The sequence below is a fragment of the Perca flavescens genome, chromosome 10, assembly GCF_004354835.1.
Source record: "Perca flavescens isolate YP-PL-M2 chromosome 10, PFLA_1.0, whole genome shotgun sequence".
NCBI lineage: Eukaryota > Metazoa > Chordata > Actinopteri > Perciformes > Percidae > Perca > Perca flavescens.
In genome coordinates this window covers 35,523,828-35,538,640 of record NC_041340.1, presented here as the reverse complement: position 1 = coordinate 35,538,640, position 14,813 = coordinate 35,523,828, and the positions used below count along the sequence as shown (strand labels likewise).

Here is a 14,813-nt window from a genome sequence, read left to right as displayed (position 1 = left end):
CTATCGTCATGCTATCTGTGTCCACCTTGCTGCCTGTCTCTGTCTCTATGGAAACCCCAAGTTGACAAGAGTGGCTCAGAGGTCTGTGAGACGCTGATACAGACCCTATTAGATCACGCTCTCTTTTTCTCCCAGAGAGCCACATGCTTCCAATCATGCGCACACAGGTGCAAGTCTTTAGTGTGCGTAAAAAGATGATGTGTGTGCCACTACCTGCTATCACACGAGTCCCCCCCCCCCTCGGTGGAAAGAGACGCCCTCATCTCCCATTGTGCCTATGACTTATCAGTGGTGTGAAGTAGGAGGAAAGGATGGAGACAATGTGGGAGTAAGGAGGGAGCACTATTGTTTCATTATACTAGGTCTCTTCAATTACTCAGTGGACCACTTGATGCTGCCTCTGCACGTACATTCCCATCTGAAGCACACAAGCACAAACACACACAAGACACGCACATGTATACGCACACTCTCTGGCTCCCTCCTCCCCTGTCTCCCCTTTCACTCTCACACCTCAAACTCTTATCCTCCTCACATTCACACGTTGTTGAAGCTGCTGTGTTGCGTAGACCGTGCGTCATTCGGGTCCAAACACATCTGAAGGACAGGTGATTTATGATAAGAGGCCTCAAACAGACACATTTTCACAGCTTTGGGTCGCTCTCCTGGACACCATCATGATTTGACGGTCACACTTAAGTGGATCATTGCAGAGCGCAATCATGGGTAGGATACGTAAGCTGTACGGCATGTCGTTTAGGGGGGAAAGTGGAAATGAGAATGGAGCAAATAGAAACAAAGAAAGTCTCTTTTGAGAAAGAATTCTGAAGGTTTGTTGAGTTTCCCCTTTATTTTATCAAAATGTACATGAATGAACTACAACAAAGGACTACATTAAAGACATCAAAACGGGCAGCAGAAACCGGGGTCAACAATTGAACACACAGACCCAACCCAGCCCAAGGCCCACCCAATTACACCCCCAGTGCAGTGAGCCAATGATGTCTCACATTTAGGCACTTGATTTCCCTACCGAACCATCTTTGGTCATAGTTGCTGTAGCACAGCTTTGAACTTAGATTCAAACAGGTTTGAGGTGGATTTGGAACTAGTTTCGTGTTGATTCTGACCTGAATTAGAGGATGCTGATTCATGCTGAGAGGAGTCACACAAGTTTAAAATGTAATTCCTTCGGTTCCTTCTATGTTTAGAGATGACCCAAAGATGGTTATAACCTGACCACCTCCACAGAGTAAACTTTAGCATTAAACAAATCAACACTACAGTACTTCACATGATTACAGAAAGGACTCTACGAGGGAAAGGAATCAAGCACATCTTAGCACAATTTACCTGAAAACAATGCAGTGTATCTGCATACAATATACTGTGATCAATACGCTGTACAGTCTACTGCAAAGGCATTGTTGTTGGCATTTTTCTGTAGGATTTAACCAGTCTGTTTAGCACTGAGTATTATATTCTGCAAAAATAGATCAGTTTTTTTCGATTGCTAAACGACAGTGGGCACAACTGGAGTCACATGTGCAAAACTCTAACTCCAGTCTGCACAGCAGCAGTTCATGTGGACCAAACTCTAGTTCGTTTTTCATTGCTTGAACACAGTTTTCAAAACTCTACACACTTATCCCATGACTTTAACCACAACGTGCACAACACTTTAGATTTACAGTACTTTGTTGTAAGAACTGTTAACCACACATTCAAAACAGAATAGATTTCAGTCTGGTGCCTATCAAACACTGCTGATTGCAATTTTAGCTGAAAGCCTAAGTAGGTGTCTTATTTTAGACTAGTTACTGAACATATATGGTATTTATACAGAGAAAGTTTAGAAAGCCTTTTTTTGTATACATACACCAAAGAAGAATGAAACAATTATACAACAGGTAAAAGAGCAAAGATACCAATATGTCCAGGTAAGAGGTCTGAGGTTATGTACACAGCTATAAAAAAAAGTGAAAAACACTATATCTTTACAATAGTAAAACTGTGTTCTTACTGTTTTTCAGAAAGTAATGGCGGTGAAAGCAATAGAAACACCACATTCATTTTTATTTTGAGATGATGCAGACATCCAATGTGATGAAGAAAACTTGCCACATGATGCTGGAGAGAGGCAGGATTAGTCACACTATTCTTTGGTACTGTTACGTATGTACCTTTAGTTTTTTTTCCCCAGTAATTCCATAAATTATTAGAGACAAAATACTTTATTGAAGAAAACTGCTGATTTTCATTCCTTCTTTTTTACATTATGTAAAAATTGGTATGCTATACAATCTATATTTTTTCCTTAAATAAACTATTGAGTAGTGTCAAGTCACTCAAATTGTTCAAACTGTAAAGAAGAAAAAGTTTGTAATTTGTGTATTGGTGTTTGATGCTAGTGTTTTTACCCTCAGTGTGTTCTGAGTGACAGTGTGTGTTATCTCAGTGAGGACTGTTCATAGTGTTTGGCTGCACTGAGTCTGTTTTGCAGCTGATGTGAACTGTTTAGTTCAGGTGACTGTTGGTAGTGCAGACTGTAGTTTGAGTTTTGCACATGTGACTCCAGTTGTGCCCACTGTCGTTTAGCAATCGGAAAAAAAATGTAAATTAAAAGCCTTTGCTTTGACTTCAGGATGTTATCTATATATCATCTAGTCATGCATTGTCCAACTCTGTGTGCATACAGTAGGTTTGTTTGCGTAAGTATGTGTGTGTTTTTGTGTGTAAGTGTTGTACATGCATGTGTGTGTACTGACATAAGTACTGCACACACTAGTAGACCTGTCCCTCAGTATTTTTTTTTCTTCAGAATACACCCCTTCAGTAAAGGATTAACAAAGTTACATTAAACTGTTTAAGAAGCATAGTAGTCACACAGTATTTGGCAGTGAGAGAACAGTCCTAATTTATCCATGCACAATATCAATATCAACCACAGGCAAGGTCCACATTCTGAACAAACCCATTAAGAACGACACAGTAAGAACATGAAAAGATTACAAGAATTCAAGACCCTGGAAGTGTGAGTTTTGTGTGTGTGTGTGTGTGTGTGGGAGTGTGTCCGTACGTGTGTGTGTGTGTGTGTGTGTGTGTGGGAGTGTGTCCGTGCATGTGTGTGAATGTCAACAGCACAGTTGGTGTCCCAGGGAGACCAAAGGGCTATGACTCATGCAGTGCATAAAGCATTTTCTGGAATTGTAACAATATCGGAAGAATTATTATTTTCCCACAAAGCCCAGATAATTACATATAATCATATTAGAACCTTACAGAGTACTCAGGGAGTTTACTGTAAAAACCCACTCAATCCCACCCCCATAGGTCTATTATAGACCAAACAGTTTATCCCTGGATTATATTTCCATTCTCCAGCTCTTTCCTCGTGGAAACCACCTTCCCCTTGCTCGATTGTGTGTTTTGTGTAATCACGTGTGTTTGTGTGTGTGTTTTAGACTAGTCCAGTCTGTGTGTGCAGGTGCAAGGGGTACGGTTGGTAAAGCAGAGTTGATCCCCCTTGGGGTATGTAGTAGCTGCAGTAGCTGGGTTCTGCTAAATAGGGGGCACTGTGATCAGCCATGTACGGAGCGGGCTGGTAGAAGCACGTTACATGGTCTGTGTTGGGGATAATGTTCTGCTCTCCGAGAACCTTCAGTGCCAGCACTGTGATCATGTTCAGCGTCTGACGCCTCTCATGGCCCATCAGACACACTGTGCTGTCGTCGACCACGCGACGCAGTGTCATCAGGTACTGGTACTTGCTTCTCTCCTCGCCGATAAAGTGGTTCTTCAAGTAGGACAGGATCTTCCTCTGTTGCTCCTGCACGTCAGGGAAGTCGATAAAAAAGCGCGAGCACATGTAGCGCTCCAGTGTCTTTATCTGAGTCTCGCTGGCCGGTCGGTAGTCTCTGACCAACAGGTTGCTATATTTTAGCAAGCCGCCACCTCGGATCTCCTCAGGGTTCCTGGTAGCGATTAGGCGGTAGCGCAGGTGGTCCATGGCCGCCTCAAAGTCACCATACATGCTCTCTGCCAGGACCTCGACAGCAGGGACCGAGCAAGATGTCTGAGGAGCACTGCTCTGTTCAGGCACGACTGCGGGTACCTTAGGGGCCTCTTTTCTCTCCGGCACAGGGCTCGGTGCCTCGTCGGCTTTTGGAGGGCCCGATTCCCCTGGGCCTTCACACTGAGAGAGAGGCAGCACATGTGAGCTGGAGCTCGGGATAGTGATTGGAAAAGAGACAGGCTCTGCAACCCGAGGCAACGATGAGATATAATCTTTTTCCTTTATATCCTCCAACTGTAGGGGAGGAATTCCTGGCTGGGGAGAGGACTCTTTAATCTGTTCCTCGCTGTCTGTGTTCGCTATCAGAGGCTCCATGTCTGAAGATACCTGAGGTACAAGGTCCTCTGACTCCACCGGTGGAGTGAGGCAGAGGAGGGGAGGGCTGAGGCAGAGGGAAGGGGGGCTAAGACAGAGTGGAGGAGGGCTGGGGCTAAGCATTGGAGGGGTGAGGTAAGGAGGTGAGCTGAGGCAGGATGAGGTAGGGCTTAAACTCAGGGGTGGAGAGCTGAAGCTTGTGGCAGGGCTGACGGTGTTCAGTGGCAGAGATGCGAGGCAGTGAGAGGGAGGGGTGAGACATGGGGGAGGGCTGAGGCTGGGGGGCGAGGGAGTGAAGCAGGGAGGGGAAAGACTGAGTACAGGAGGGGTGAGACAGCAAACGGGAGGGGTGACACATTGGGAAGAGGAGGGAGAACTAAGTGTGGTCTCTTGTTGGCAGCCATTTGGCTGACTCAAGTCCATTTTTTTGGTTTGTGGCTCTCTGATTTCATCTTCATCACTGAGCTCAACTTCTGAGGTATGTACAGGATCTGGGGTGTTTGAGCGGGATGTATCAGTGTGTGAAACTAACGTGTCCACTGAGTCAAGAGGCTCTGATTGTTTGGGTGCACAGGCGGTTTCACTAGGGGAGGGCTGGCTTTGTTCATCATGTGTAGATGGGGTCTCTTTCACGCTCTGAATACTTGTCTCACATGATCTCTCTGTGATTAGCTGAGGCGGTGGGGGCTCTTGAGGTAAAGCAGACATGGGATCCACAGCAGAGGTGAAGATTATATCAGGGGCTGGATCAGGGGCTAAGGTAAGGTCTAGGTTGGAAGCTAGGTTACTGGAAGGGGTTGGTTCAGGCCCAGGGTTTGTTTCAGTAGAAAAACTGGTTGGTTCTGAACTGGGAGCTGTTGGCTCTGGATCAAAGGCTACCTCAGGTTCAGGTTCAGATTCAGGTTCAGGTTCAGGGCTAGGGCAGGGGTTTGGAACCAGACAGGGCTCTATGACAAGTTCGCTTTCAGAGACTGGACTGGAGTACGGATTGGGGGTTACCTTCCTACACATCCTGCGAGGGGGTTTGGGAGAAGAGTGTTTAAGCACCACCATGTGAGAAAGTCTCTCTGAGGCCTTACAAGAGGGAGAAGAGGAGGTCTTTTTGTCAGAAACAAGGCTGGCTGGTGCAGGTAAATTATCCTGAGTATCTGGAGGGCTGACGGCATCAATTGTGTTAGGTGTTTTATCTGATTTATCTGTGTGTAGTGTGCTGTGGATCTCCGGTGTATCATGTGTGCCAGCAGGCTCTGTGTTGTAAAGTGTGAGGGATATGGAAGATGTGGAGCAGGAGCAATCAATACTCTGTGTGTCTTCTACGTTTTTAGCTTCTGATGCTAAAATCTCTTCTGTCATTTCACTTATTTCTGTCTCGTTTGTGCTGGAGTCTGGAGCCGTTGCATGTTGTGTTTTGTCTTTCTCATCGCTTCTCTGATCCTCACTGAAACACTCAGAGAAGTCTTCGCTGTGACGTTCTTCTGCCAGGTTTGAAGACTCTGTCTGGGTTCTGTTTGAGCTCTTCGGCAGCTCGGACTGTCCCGTTTGCTCTGTAAGTTCATTCCGTTCATCAGGGGGGTTTGTGTGGTTGGATTGTTCATTGTGGGCAGAGAGTTCCTTGTGATTTGAATGTGCTGGTTGTTGGCCATCACATGTCTTGGTTTGCTCTGACTGTTCTACCTCTGTCAAACATTTGGACATGTCAGAGAGCTCTGGCTCGTGTCTGAGTTCAACCTGAGCTGGTGGTTCAGCTTTCTCAGAAGTTTGTTTCTTTTCTGACAAAAGGTTTGGAGTGGTCTGGTCCGAGGAGTCTGTCTCATTGAAGGGATCTCTGTGTCCTGACACTTCTTTCAGCTCCACGGGTGTTTTCTCTTTGTTGTGTTTTTCAACTGTGGAGTCTTTTGTCTGGTTTGAATGTTCAGTGTGTTGTGAGAGTTCTGTCTGGGACTCCTTTTCATGCACCTCATCTCTCTGTTGTGTCTGACTGATATGTGACCCCTCTTTGCAGGATGAGTCTCTATCAGAGGTCTTCTCTGTTTCCGGAGCAGTGGCCTGTTGGAGCAAAGAGGGAGAGTCTTTATTCTGATGGGCTGCAGGCTGGTCCATTAGATCAACGGTATTGTTCTTATGGGGAGACTCCTGCTGCATGTAGGACTCCAGGAGACGATCCAGGATGATCTGGAAGGAATCAACGCTGAACTCAAACTGCCGCCTCAGCACGCTCACAAATTTGAGCTCCAGGTTTTTGCCACTGTTGTTTGAGAGCGAGATGAGGCTCCAGCGGTCGTGCTCAGTGAAGACCTTAACCATTTTCTGGACGTAGGCCTCCTTCATTGTGGCGCTGCTGATCCGCTCCCTGTTGACCCCAGCTGGTAGGCAGTCCAGCAAGCAGCCCAGCACTGACTCCTTGATCACCTGCGAAGACAAAAGGTCAACAACATGACAGCTGCAACTAACGACAATGCAATCCAAACGCAATTTTGCTTTTTAACATTTAACTGAATTTGTGATGCTCTTGTGGTTTAGTTTTCTGCATAATGCAGTTACAATTATTAAAGCCAGTAATATTGATCCACACTAATGGTAAAATGTTCCACGATTAAATTAGGGTGTGGATTGCAATAACATCATAATCAATACAGCACCATACAAAATCAATATTGCAACACCATAGAGATAGTAGAGATCCAGTGTCATCCTCAAGGATATTACAGCAGAATAAAAGCAGGTTAATGCAGGGGATTGAATCCTAATGCTTATTATTATTACATACTTATTACATTAACCTGCCAGTACAGTAATCATACCTGGAACTCCTCCTGACTGGGCAACTCCACTCCAAAGATAATGTCCAGGTCCTTGTAGCTGGTTCCGTTGTCTCGGACGAGGACGTGGCTGGCCGTGGAGCCGTTCAGGCGAACATCTCTGACTGTGATTCCCAGCTTCTGCAGCCGGGCCCGCACAGCTATGATGATGTCTCGGGGACGCAACTCCAACGTGGGGAAGTTCCCGCGTCCGTGGATTGGAACCACCTCTGACAAAACCTGATGGAGAACCTCCACCTGCTCAGTGTTGAGGCTGTGGAACCGCTGACTGGATTTAGTTTCAGACATGCTGCTGCCCTGAAATGAGGGAAGGAGGACAACAGTGAGAGTTTATTACAACTCCCATACAAATTGTGTTATCTGTTTAACTCTCTCGCTCTCTCTGCTTCACACACACACACACACACACACACACACACACACACACACACCCCTGCCAGTCTGCTGTCTGCAAGTCACAGCTTGGCTGACAGCTTTTCCACAATGCTAATGTAACTGCTGTATTGACAGGCTGACACATGGAGCAATCCACATACTAGATGTGCTTTGAATAATTTTTTTCCACTGCTTAACCAGATCACCACAAATTAAGAGAAAGTGTTTGACTGGAATCACAGAATCAGAAACATATTGCGTTGTTCACTACCCGAGACTTATATCACACCAATTAGTCCCTTTATTTGCACTCCATCTCAGATAGATACAATATCTGGATCAGTTAAAAACATTACACTGTATAACAATAAAAACTATGTTTAATATAGCCTATACTATACTAAATTATTGTATAAGATAATCATAACAATAACAATAAGTATTTAAATACCAAGTTAATGATAAATCTTTGTTTATTGATTGTTTCCACCAGAGGAGCAAGGGTTAAGCCGAATGAGTCACCACCAGCAGACTGCATTAATCACACCAACGTCACTAATTAAAGACACACATCTGTTGTTTTTGTGTCAGTGTGTGCAGCACGATGATTTGTGTGCCTTACAAACAATGACTGACACACATTCGCGTGAGTGCACACAAGCTTTCACATAACACCTTCGTAAAGTGGAACGCGAATTGGAACAAAGTGGGATTTAATATCAGCCAATTATGTCTGTTTGGCTTCCACATGTGTAATCCTCCTGGCAGTTACGCACACAGCCTCTGCATCCATACTCCCATCAATCAATCTCTACAAACTAGACACCGTTTTCAATAGACCAAACAACATTTGCCTAACCAAGTCAGTCAGAATAGTCTGTTATGTGATTGAGTGTGTGTTTGCGGGTGCATGTAAAAGTGCTTTAGGGAGTGAGTGTTGAGTTTGAGTGCGCATCTGTGGTTCATAGCAGCCCATTATGATCTTTTGTTGGCTTTAATCAATAGCCGTCAGTCAGTGCTGCAGCTGAATGCTGATTGCTGTGATTTGTCGATACCAGCAGGGCAAACATTGGGGTAGTAATGAGCAGTAATGGGATGCTTTCTGGTAGCAGCTTGTCAGACATCAGAGAGCTATACTCTGTAATAACCACAAACAATGTATTATAGAGAGTGTTTATAAATATTCGAATCCATGTTGCACACATTTCAGCAAAGATTAAATAACAGCACTTTACTCCATAGTATCGGTTACGCTTAAAAAGAACCGAGTATGTACCAGAAGACAAAGAAGTTGAGTCTGAAAGCCCAAAGCTCCTAAAAAATCTGTTGTGGATGAGACAGTTCTCTGTGCCACACTTTAACGAGATGGACTTGTAATCACACATCCAGAGGCAATAAATATAGTCCCAGGTGTTGACACTGGTCATATATACAATGAAACAATGTGTTGAGGAGGCAGAGAGACACTGCAGGACTGTTTTCCAGCTAGCCCCTGTATCTTCCCCCCTCCCCTTTCACACTCTTCTGCAAACTTGCAGCCTGAGTGACTCATCCAGGCGTATCGGCTCAGCTCGCACATAATCTCTGGCCATTGAAAACCCAACACACACGGAGGGTCTCTCACAGGCACCGGACAAAATCGAAAACAAACACAAAGATGCTCTGTAAACTTATAGGTTGCCGTCTCTGGTATACAATCTATGAAGCACTATAGATGAAAACAAACAACTCTGTCCTGTGTATGAACTAACTAAGGACAGCCAGAATAGCTCTGTGTCCCTGAATTGTTTTACAATTATACAGTGATATTGTATGTAGGCTATATAAATTTCCTTTTTTTCCACATCCATTCACTTAAACCGTTATGATCTCATTAACTACGGTAAATACTGAAATAGAAGTTAACAACTCAGTATTTGTCGTGTTACACTACAAAATGTAATCACAATGTCTGCTGACCAGAAATATGTATGCATAGGATCTTTGAAGTTATACTGCTAAACTAATACTTCTGTAAACAATAACGGGAGTTGTTTCCCTATTAAATATCCACCAACTCGAGTCTTATTTGTATCTTGTATTTTTGTATATTATGTGCCTATATATATTGCTGTCTCAATTGTACAGTATGTGTCTATATTACTATTTGTCTACTGAATGTTTACTACTACATGTCTATTTGTTGAACGAATAGAGAGTTAACACCTACTGAAGTCAAATTCCTTGTGTATGTACAGTAAGTATACTTGGCCAATAAAACGGATTCTGATTTTGATTCTGATCTATCTAGTTTTGTACATTCTGGTTCACAGTCCACCTGCTTGTCTTTGCTTTAATCACCTCATCACTCCTGAGATACAAGGTGAGGCCAGTTAACCGCAATTAAGTGCCTGGCAGGATAAAGGGCAGATGTACTCCTGCATTAGGACCAGGATTAAAAACACATTAAATACCGGCATGGAAGCTCCGTGCAGCCACACAAAAGTCAATTATCCAACTTCACAGAGCTGGGGGGTTCTTACCTGTTGCTGTGGCATTTGAGGGAGCGACTGGCTCCTGGCTTGGCAGTAGAACGAAACCTGGACCTGGTCCACCGAGCTTCAGTAGCGGAGAGTCTGTGTCTCTTGTACGTGGGGTCGTTTTGCTTTTGAAGTGCCTACCACCCACTCCGGTTAGGCTTGGTGCTGATGCGGCTCTGTCTCTTTTAAGGCATATGAGGATAAAATCTGTGCGCGAGTTTATCCGGGCGCTGTCCAGGAGCTCGCGTGGTGCTGAAATGAAGACTGAAATGACTCCTTGCGCTCTTGTTTTCTCCTCCGGCCGCCCGGAGCGTAACGCAGTTTCCATAGCGACCTGCCGTCATTCAGTTATGACTCGGGTGTGTGTGTGTGTGTGTGTGTGTGTGTGTGTGTGTGTGTGTGTGTGTGTGTGTGTGTGTGTGTGTGTGTGTGTGTGTGTGTGTGTGTGTGTACAGAAGTACAAAAACGACTGGGAAGTTGTGTGGCGCGTGGGGCGTTGCAAGTGTAATCTAATTTGAATATGTGTGCCAGCTCCATGTGTATTACAAATACAAGTTTAAAATAGGTCCACGAGATAAATTTAGAACCGAGATGAAACTTTTAAATGTAAATGTAAATGGACTGTATTTATATTGCGCTTTTCTAATCTTAACGACTACTCAAAGCGCTTTTACATAGTAGGCTACAGGAACCATTCACACACATCCATAGCCTACACTGTGGCCGAGGCTGCCGTACAAGGTGCCACCTGCTCGGTCAGATAAACTCAAGCTTGACTGTAGCCGTACAGGCTGAATGGAGTTCGCGCTTTGTTGCGTGTCTAAAATGGACAGTGTCACCTCAAAAGTTAGGACGTGGCTGTGCTGGGGTTGAGGCCAGGACTATATGTTTGTTTCATGCAGCTAACTGAAAGGGAGAAAACCTTTGGAGAACGTTTCTAAAACACTTCTCAGTCACTTCTTCACTCTCCATTACGCACGCATCATTGTTCAGTGCTGTGTCCATACAGAGTATCAGCAGCACATACAGTATGAGTCATCCATGCTGCATCCCACCCCCCCCCCCCTCCGACCTAGCCGTTAATCCCCCCCAGCCCCCTTCCGGTGCACGCACACACCGAACCTTTTTCTCTCTGGACAACCGATTATATATTTTCCCCTCATGCTGCATTTTCTTGCTGTCTGTTCCATCTCTTTAACAACAACTAGCCTAAATCCCTTAAAGTAGCATACTCACACATAGACAGTATGTAGCTACTCACACAGAATACCATTCTCTCCATGCAGAACTCTACAAAAACGGTTAGCCTGCCCTACTTGTTACACAGTGAGTGCTTTTGGTAGAAAAAGGTCAATTTATCCATCACAAAAAAAACACACACACACACAAATGACGTCACTAGACGTGTACTACAACCTACCGATACCGGGTACAAACTATTTTTAGCCTGGGTGGAACTTGTCTTCTTTGGACACGCATGCCCGTCCACCTCTCAAACGGTCGTGACGTAGGAGGCGCGAGCTCGCTATGCAAAATCGTGACCGTGTGACGACGGTGAAAGCGATTGGATTCAAAGATGAGCATGAATCAAGATGGTTTCCGTGTCGTGGTCTCAGCCACAATGTCTATGGGTTTAGCCGTCGGTCTTGCAAATCGATGCAATTGTCCAGCAGTACGGACGACAGATCATATCACACATGGACCCATGTGTCTAATATTACGCTATTTATTTATAATTAGGCTAGAAGTATAACTCAAAACAGGTCAAATCAGAAGAAAAATCGCAAACTGCTTCAACGCCACTGTGCTGCGCATGCGTCACATGACACGGCCGTTTCTTAAACGGTTTACAAAGTAAGCTCTTACTTGAATAAATTACCAAACTCTTCCGAAGGAAAACTATGTGGGTCCGTGTACGTTTTGATATTTTGTCTTTTCGTTTGAACCACAAAACAAAATAAGGAGAAACCAGCTGTTTTTCGTTTGTCGTTTCAAACCAAAAACAAAGAAACGGTAAAAAAGAGCCGTTCTCCGTTTTTGGTTTCTGAATCCAAAAACGAAAAACGACTAAACCAAATTCAAATGACGGTCCGATTTTGGTTTTTTGAAATTCCTTTTTTTTATTTCTCCGTTTGAATATCTACATTAAAAGAAAGACAGGCTGGCCACGTGACCCGGAAGTAATAGTAAATAAAGCCTATAAAAATAAAATCCAAGCTTTTAGAACGGTCATAATATGCAGCACTAACGTTATACCACGTTAGAAGAAAAAAATCAATGAATAAATAGGCTTATATAACCTGGACCGAAAGAAATATGTTAGCAACAGTAGTTTATTACAGTGATTTAATATCGTGCCTATCCACGTACACATCACCAGTCACGTTTAATGAGCGCATGCAGTAATAACCTAAGAACTTATTGTGTGTGCAGAGTTGTTACTGTTAGCACTATAGGGGAGAGCCGGGACAGTTTAAATACTTTTTAATTAAACGTAATTTACAAAGCGATCATATCATACTGAAAGCTAATATTTTATCACTAGCAACATACTGTCCTCTGTCAAATACAGTTGCATTTTCAGCTTTGAACAAAACCGTTCAGGAATTATTACAGCAGAAGTGGGGCGTGCGTAATGTTTCATTCGTCCCTCCTGGTCGGGACGATTGAAATAGCATAGGGGGACGGATGAAACATACAGTTAAGCCATATAAACTTCCCACAACTTCAATATTTTACTACATATCATGAATGGTCCTCCCAAAAGGTGTTATTTTAGATAGATTGTTGCTGGGCGGTGAGTTTTCCCGTTATCCTAGGCCGTTATCCTAGACTGATGGGCTGTCAAGGGCACTTTATTTGGATGTGCAGTGACCTAACCCACGTAAAAACCTAGTGAAACGACATTTTCCACAATAAAAACATGATATAAATGGGAAAACGTATACTATTCTATAAAAATGGCAGAATTATCCACAGTGCATGATATTTCAAAAAACGCGCTTCATAGCCTACAAGGTGACGGCAATGAGTTGTTAAGATATTCACCAAGACGTATAGCCCAGCAACAATCTAAATAACACCTTTTGGGAGTACCATTCATAATATGTAGTAAAATATTGAAGTTGTGGGAAGTTTATATGGCTAAATTGTATGTTTCATTCGTCCCCCTATGCTATTTCAATCGTCCCGACCAGGAGGGACGAATGAAATATTACGCACGCCCCACTTCTGCTGTAATAATTCCTGAACGGTTTTGTTCAAAGCTGAAAATGCAACTGTATTTGACAGAGGACAGGTGTAGGTTGCTAGTGACAAAATATTTAGCTTTCAGTGCGATATGATCGCTTTATAAATTACGTTTAATTAAAAAGCTACCGGCTGGAGATCCGACTGCAGGTCGAGGTCGGCAGCGAAGCTTTCTGGTGATAATAGTAACGTTGCTCCGCTGGCCGATCCCCACTGATGAGGGTCCGTCTGCGGCTGCAGGACCTGGAGCTCACCGCCAGTGTTTCAGTTTGACTGTTAAAAAGTGTTCAGATAATAAAAAGGTATTTATTTAGAAGCAGGCTAGTTGGTTAGTTGGCTAACGCTATAGCTTGCTATTGCACTAATCTTCCATGCTAGCTCTTAAACCGGACAGAGTTGTCCCTCATCTGGCGATAGAAACCCTGCCTTCCCCGTTCCGTTGGCTCAGAGCTCCACAGCCACAGTCCAGTTACAAATTAGTTTTGCACCAAATGTATCGCAAGAAGTGTTGCAAAAGTCGAGGCGCAGATTTGCCACTTTGTGATGCGAGAGAGAACTGAAGTTGCAGTGAGAGGTTGTAATCACTGAGTTGTGGTTGTGAGGGAAAATGAACCTGAGTAAAAATAAATAAAGTAGCCTACACGAGTAAATGTTGCATTACAAGTTTGCAGCTGTCATTGTGTTCATGTCAGGGCTGGACTGGCCATCTGGCATACCGGGCATTTTCCCGGTGGGCCGACGGTCTTTTGGGCCGAATCGCTGATATAAATAGGCCTTTTTTTATTTTTTGGCCGGGCCGGCCCATAAAGAACTCACACGCCCATTGGTTAATTTTCTTTATTGGCACTGGCCTGACCCAATGAAATCCAGGAACCCCCTTCCCCTCCTGGCCGCAAATTTACGAATCCCACGCCTCCCGGCCCTGAGACGTGAGCTGTAATAGTTATGCTGGACGTTTAGCATTCACGTTATAATGGACAAACGACCACCAAGTGCAAGGGAGGTGCAGAGAAATTAGAGGAGAAAAAGATTAAGAATCTACAGGCGGAGTCCTCAAAAATTTCTGAAGAGAGAGTAGATGACGATGTGGTAAGGACTAGACAAATTAACAGGGACTTTCAGGAAGGGAGGGAGGCTGTGTGTGTGTGTGTGTGTGTGTGTGTGTGTGTGTGTGTGTGTGTGTGTGTGTGTGTGTGTGTGTGTGTGTGTGTGTGTGTGTGTTAGTGGGCGCTCGTGCGTGTGAGTGTCACGTCATAACGATAACAAGCAGTTTGGCTGTAACATTAAAGTTAGTGGCTGTCAGGTAACCTAACTGCTTAAGCTTACATTGAAAATGCTAGCGGTTAGCCTGTTGGGTAGCTGAAAAGTCTGTGTGATCTATAAAATCAGTGTTGATTAGATAATACTTTTATTAATACTTTATTCATCCCACAATGGGGAAATTCACTTATTACAGCAGCA

The 14,813-nt window shown here is 44.1% G+C and overlaps 1 protein-coding gene across 2 annotated transcripts; it reads right to left on the bottom strand.

Moving 5' to 3' along the window:
• Nucleotides 1-2,578: 2,578 nt before the first annotated feature.
• tent5d (terminal nucleotidyltransferase 5D) lies at nucleotides 2,579-11,583 on the bottom strand. 2 transcript variants are annotated; one of them, XM_028589843.1, is made up of 3 exons: nucleotides 11,524-11,583; nucleotides 7,192-7,506; nucleotides 2,579-6,799 (listed from the first exon to the last, which is right to left on the bottom strand). In XM_028589843.1, exons 2-3 carry the CDS (start codon nucleotides 7,495-7,497, stop codon nucleotides 3,461-3,463), a joined length of 3,645 nt encoding a protein of 1,214 aa, XP_028445644.1. In that variant the 5' UTR covers nucleotides 7,498-7,506; nucleotides 11,524-11,583; the 3' UTR covers nucleotides 2,579-3,460. The 2 variants fall into 2 exon arrangements, with proteins under 2 accessions (XP_028445644.1, XP_028445643.1); XM_028589842.1 differs by lacking the exon at nucleotides 11,524-11,583 and adding an exon at nucleotides 10,107-10,469.
• Nucleotides 11,584-14,813: the final 3,230 nt, after the last annotated feature.

Coding starts and splice junctions, on each gene's coding strand:
- tent5d (XM_028589842.1), bottom strand. Junction 6,800..7,191: donor CCAGTCAGGAGGAGTTCCAG/GTATGATTACTG, acceptor TTGTCTTCGCAG/GTGATCAAGGAGTCAGTGCT.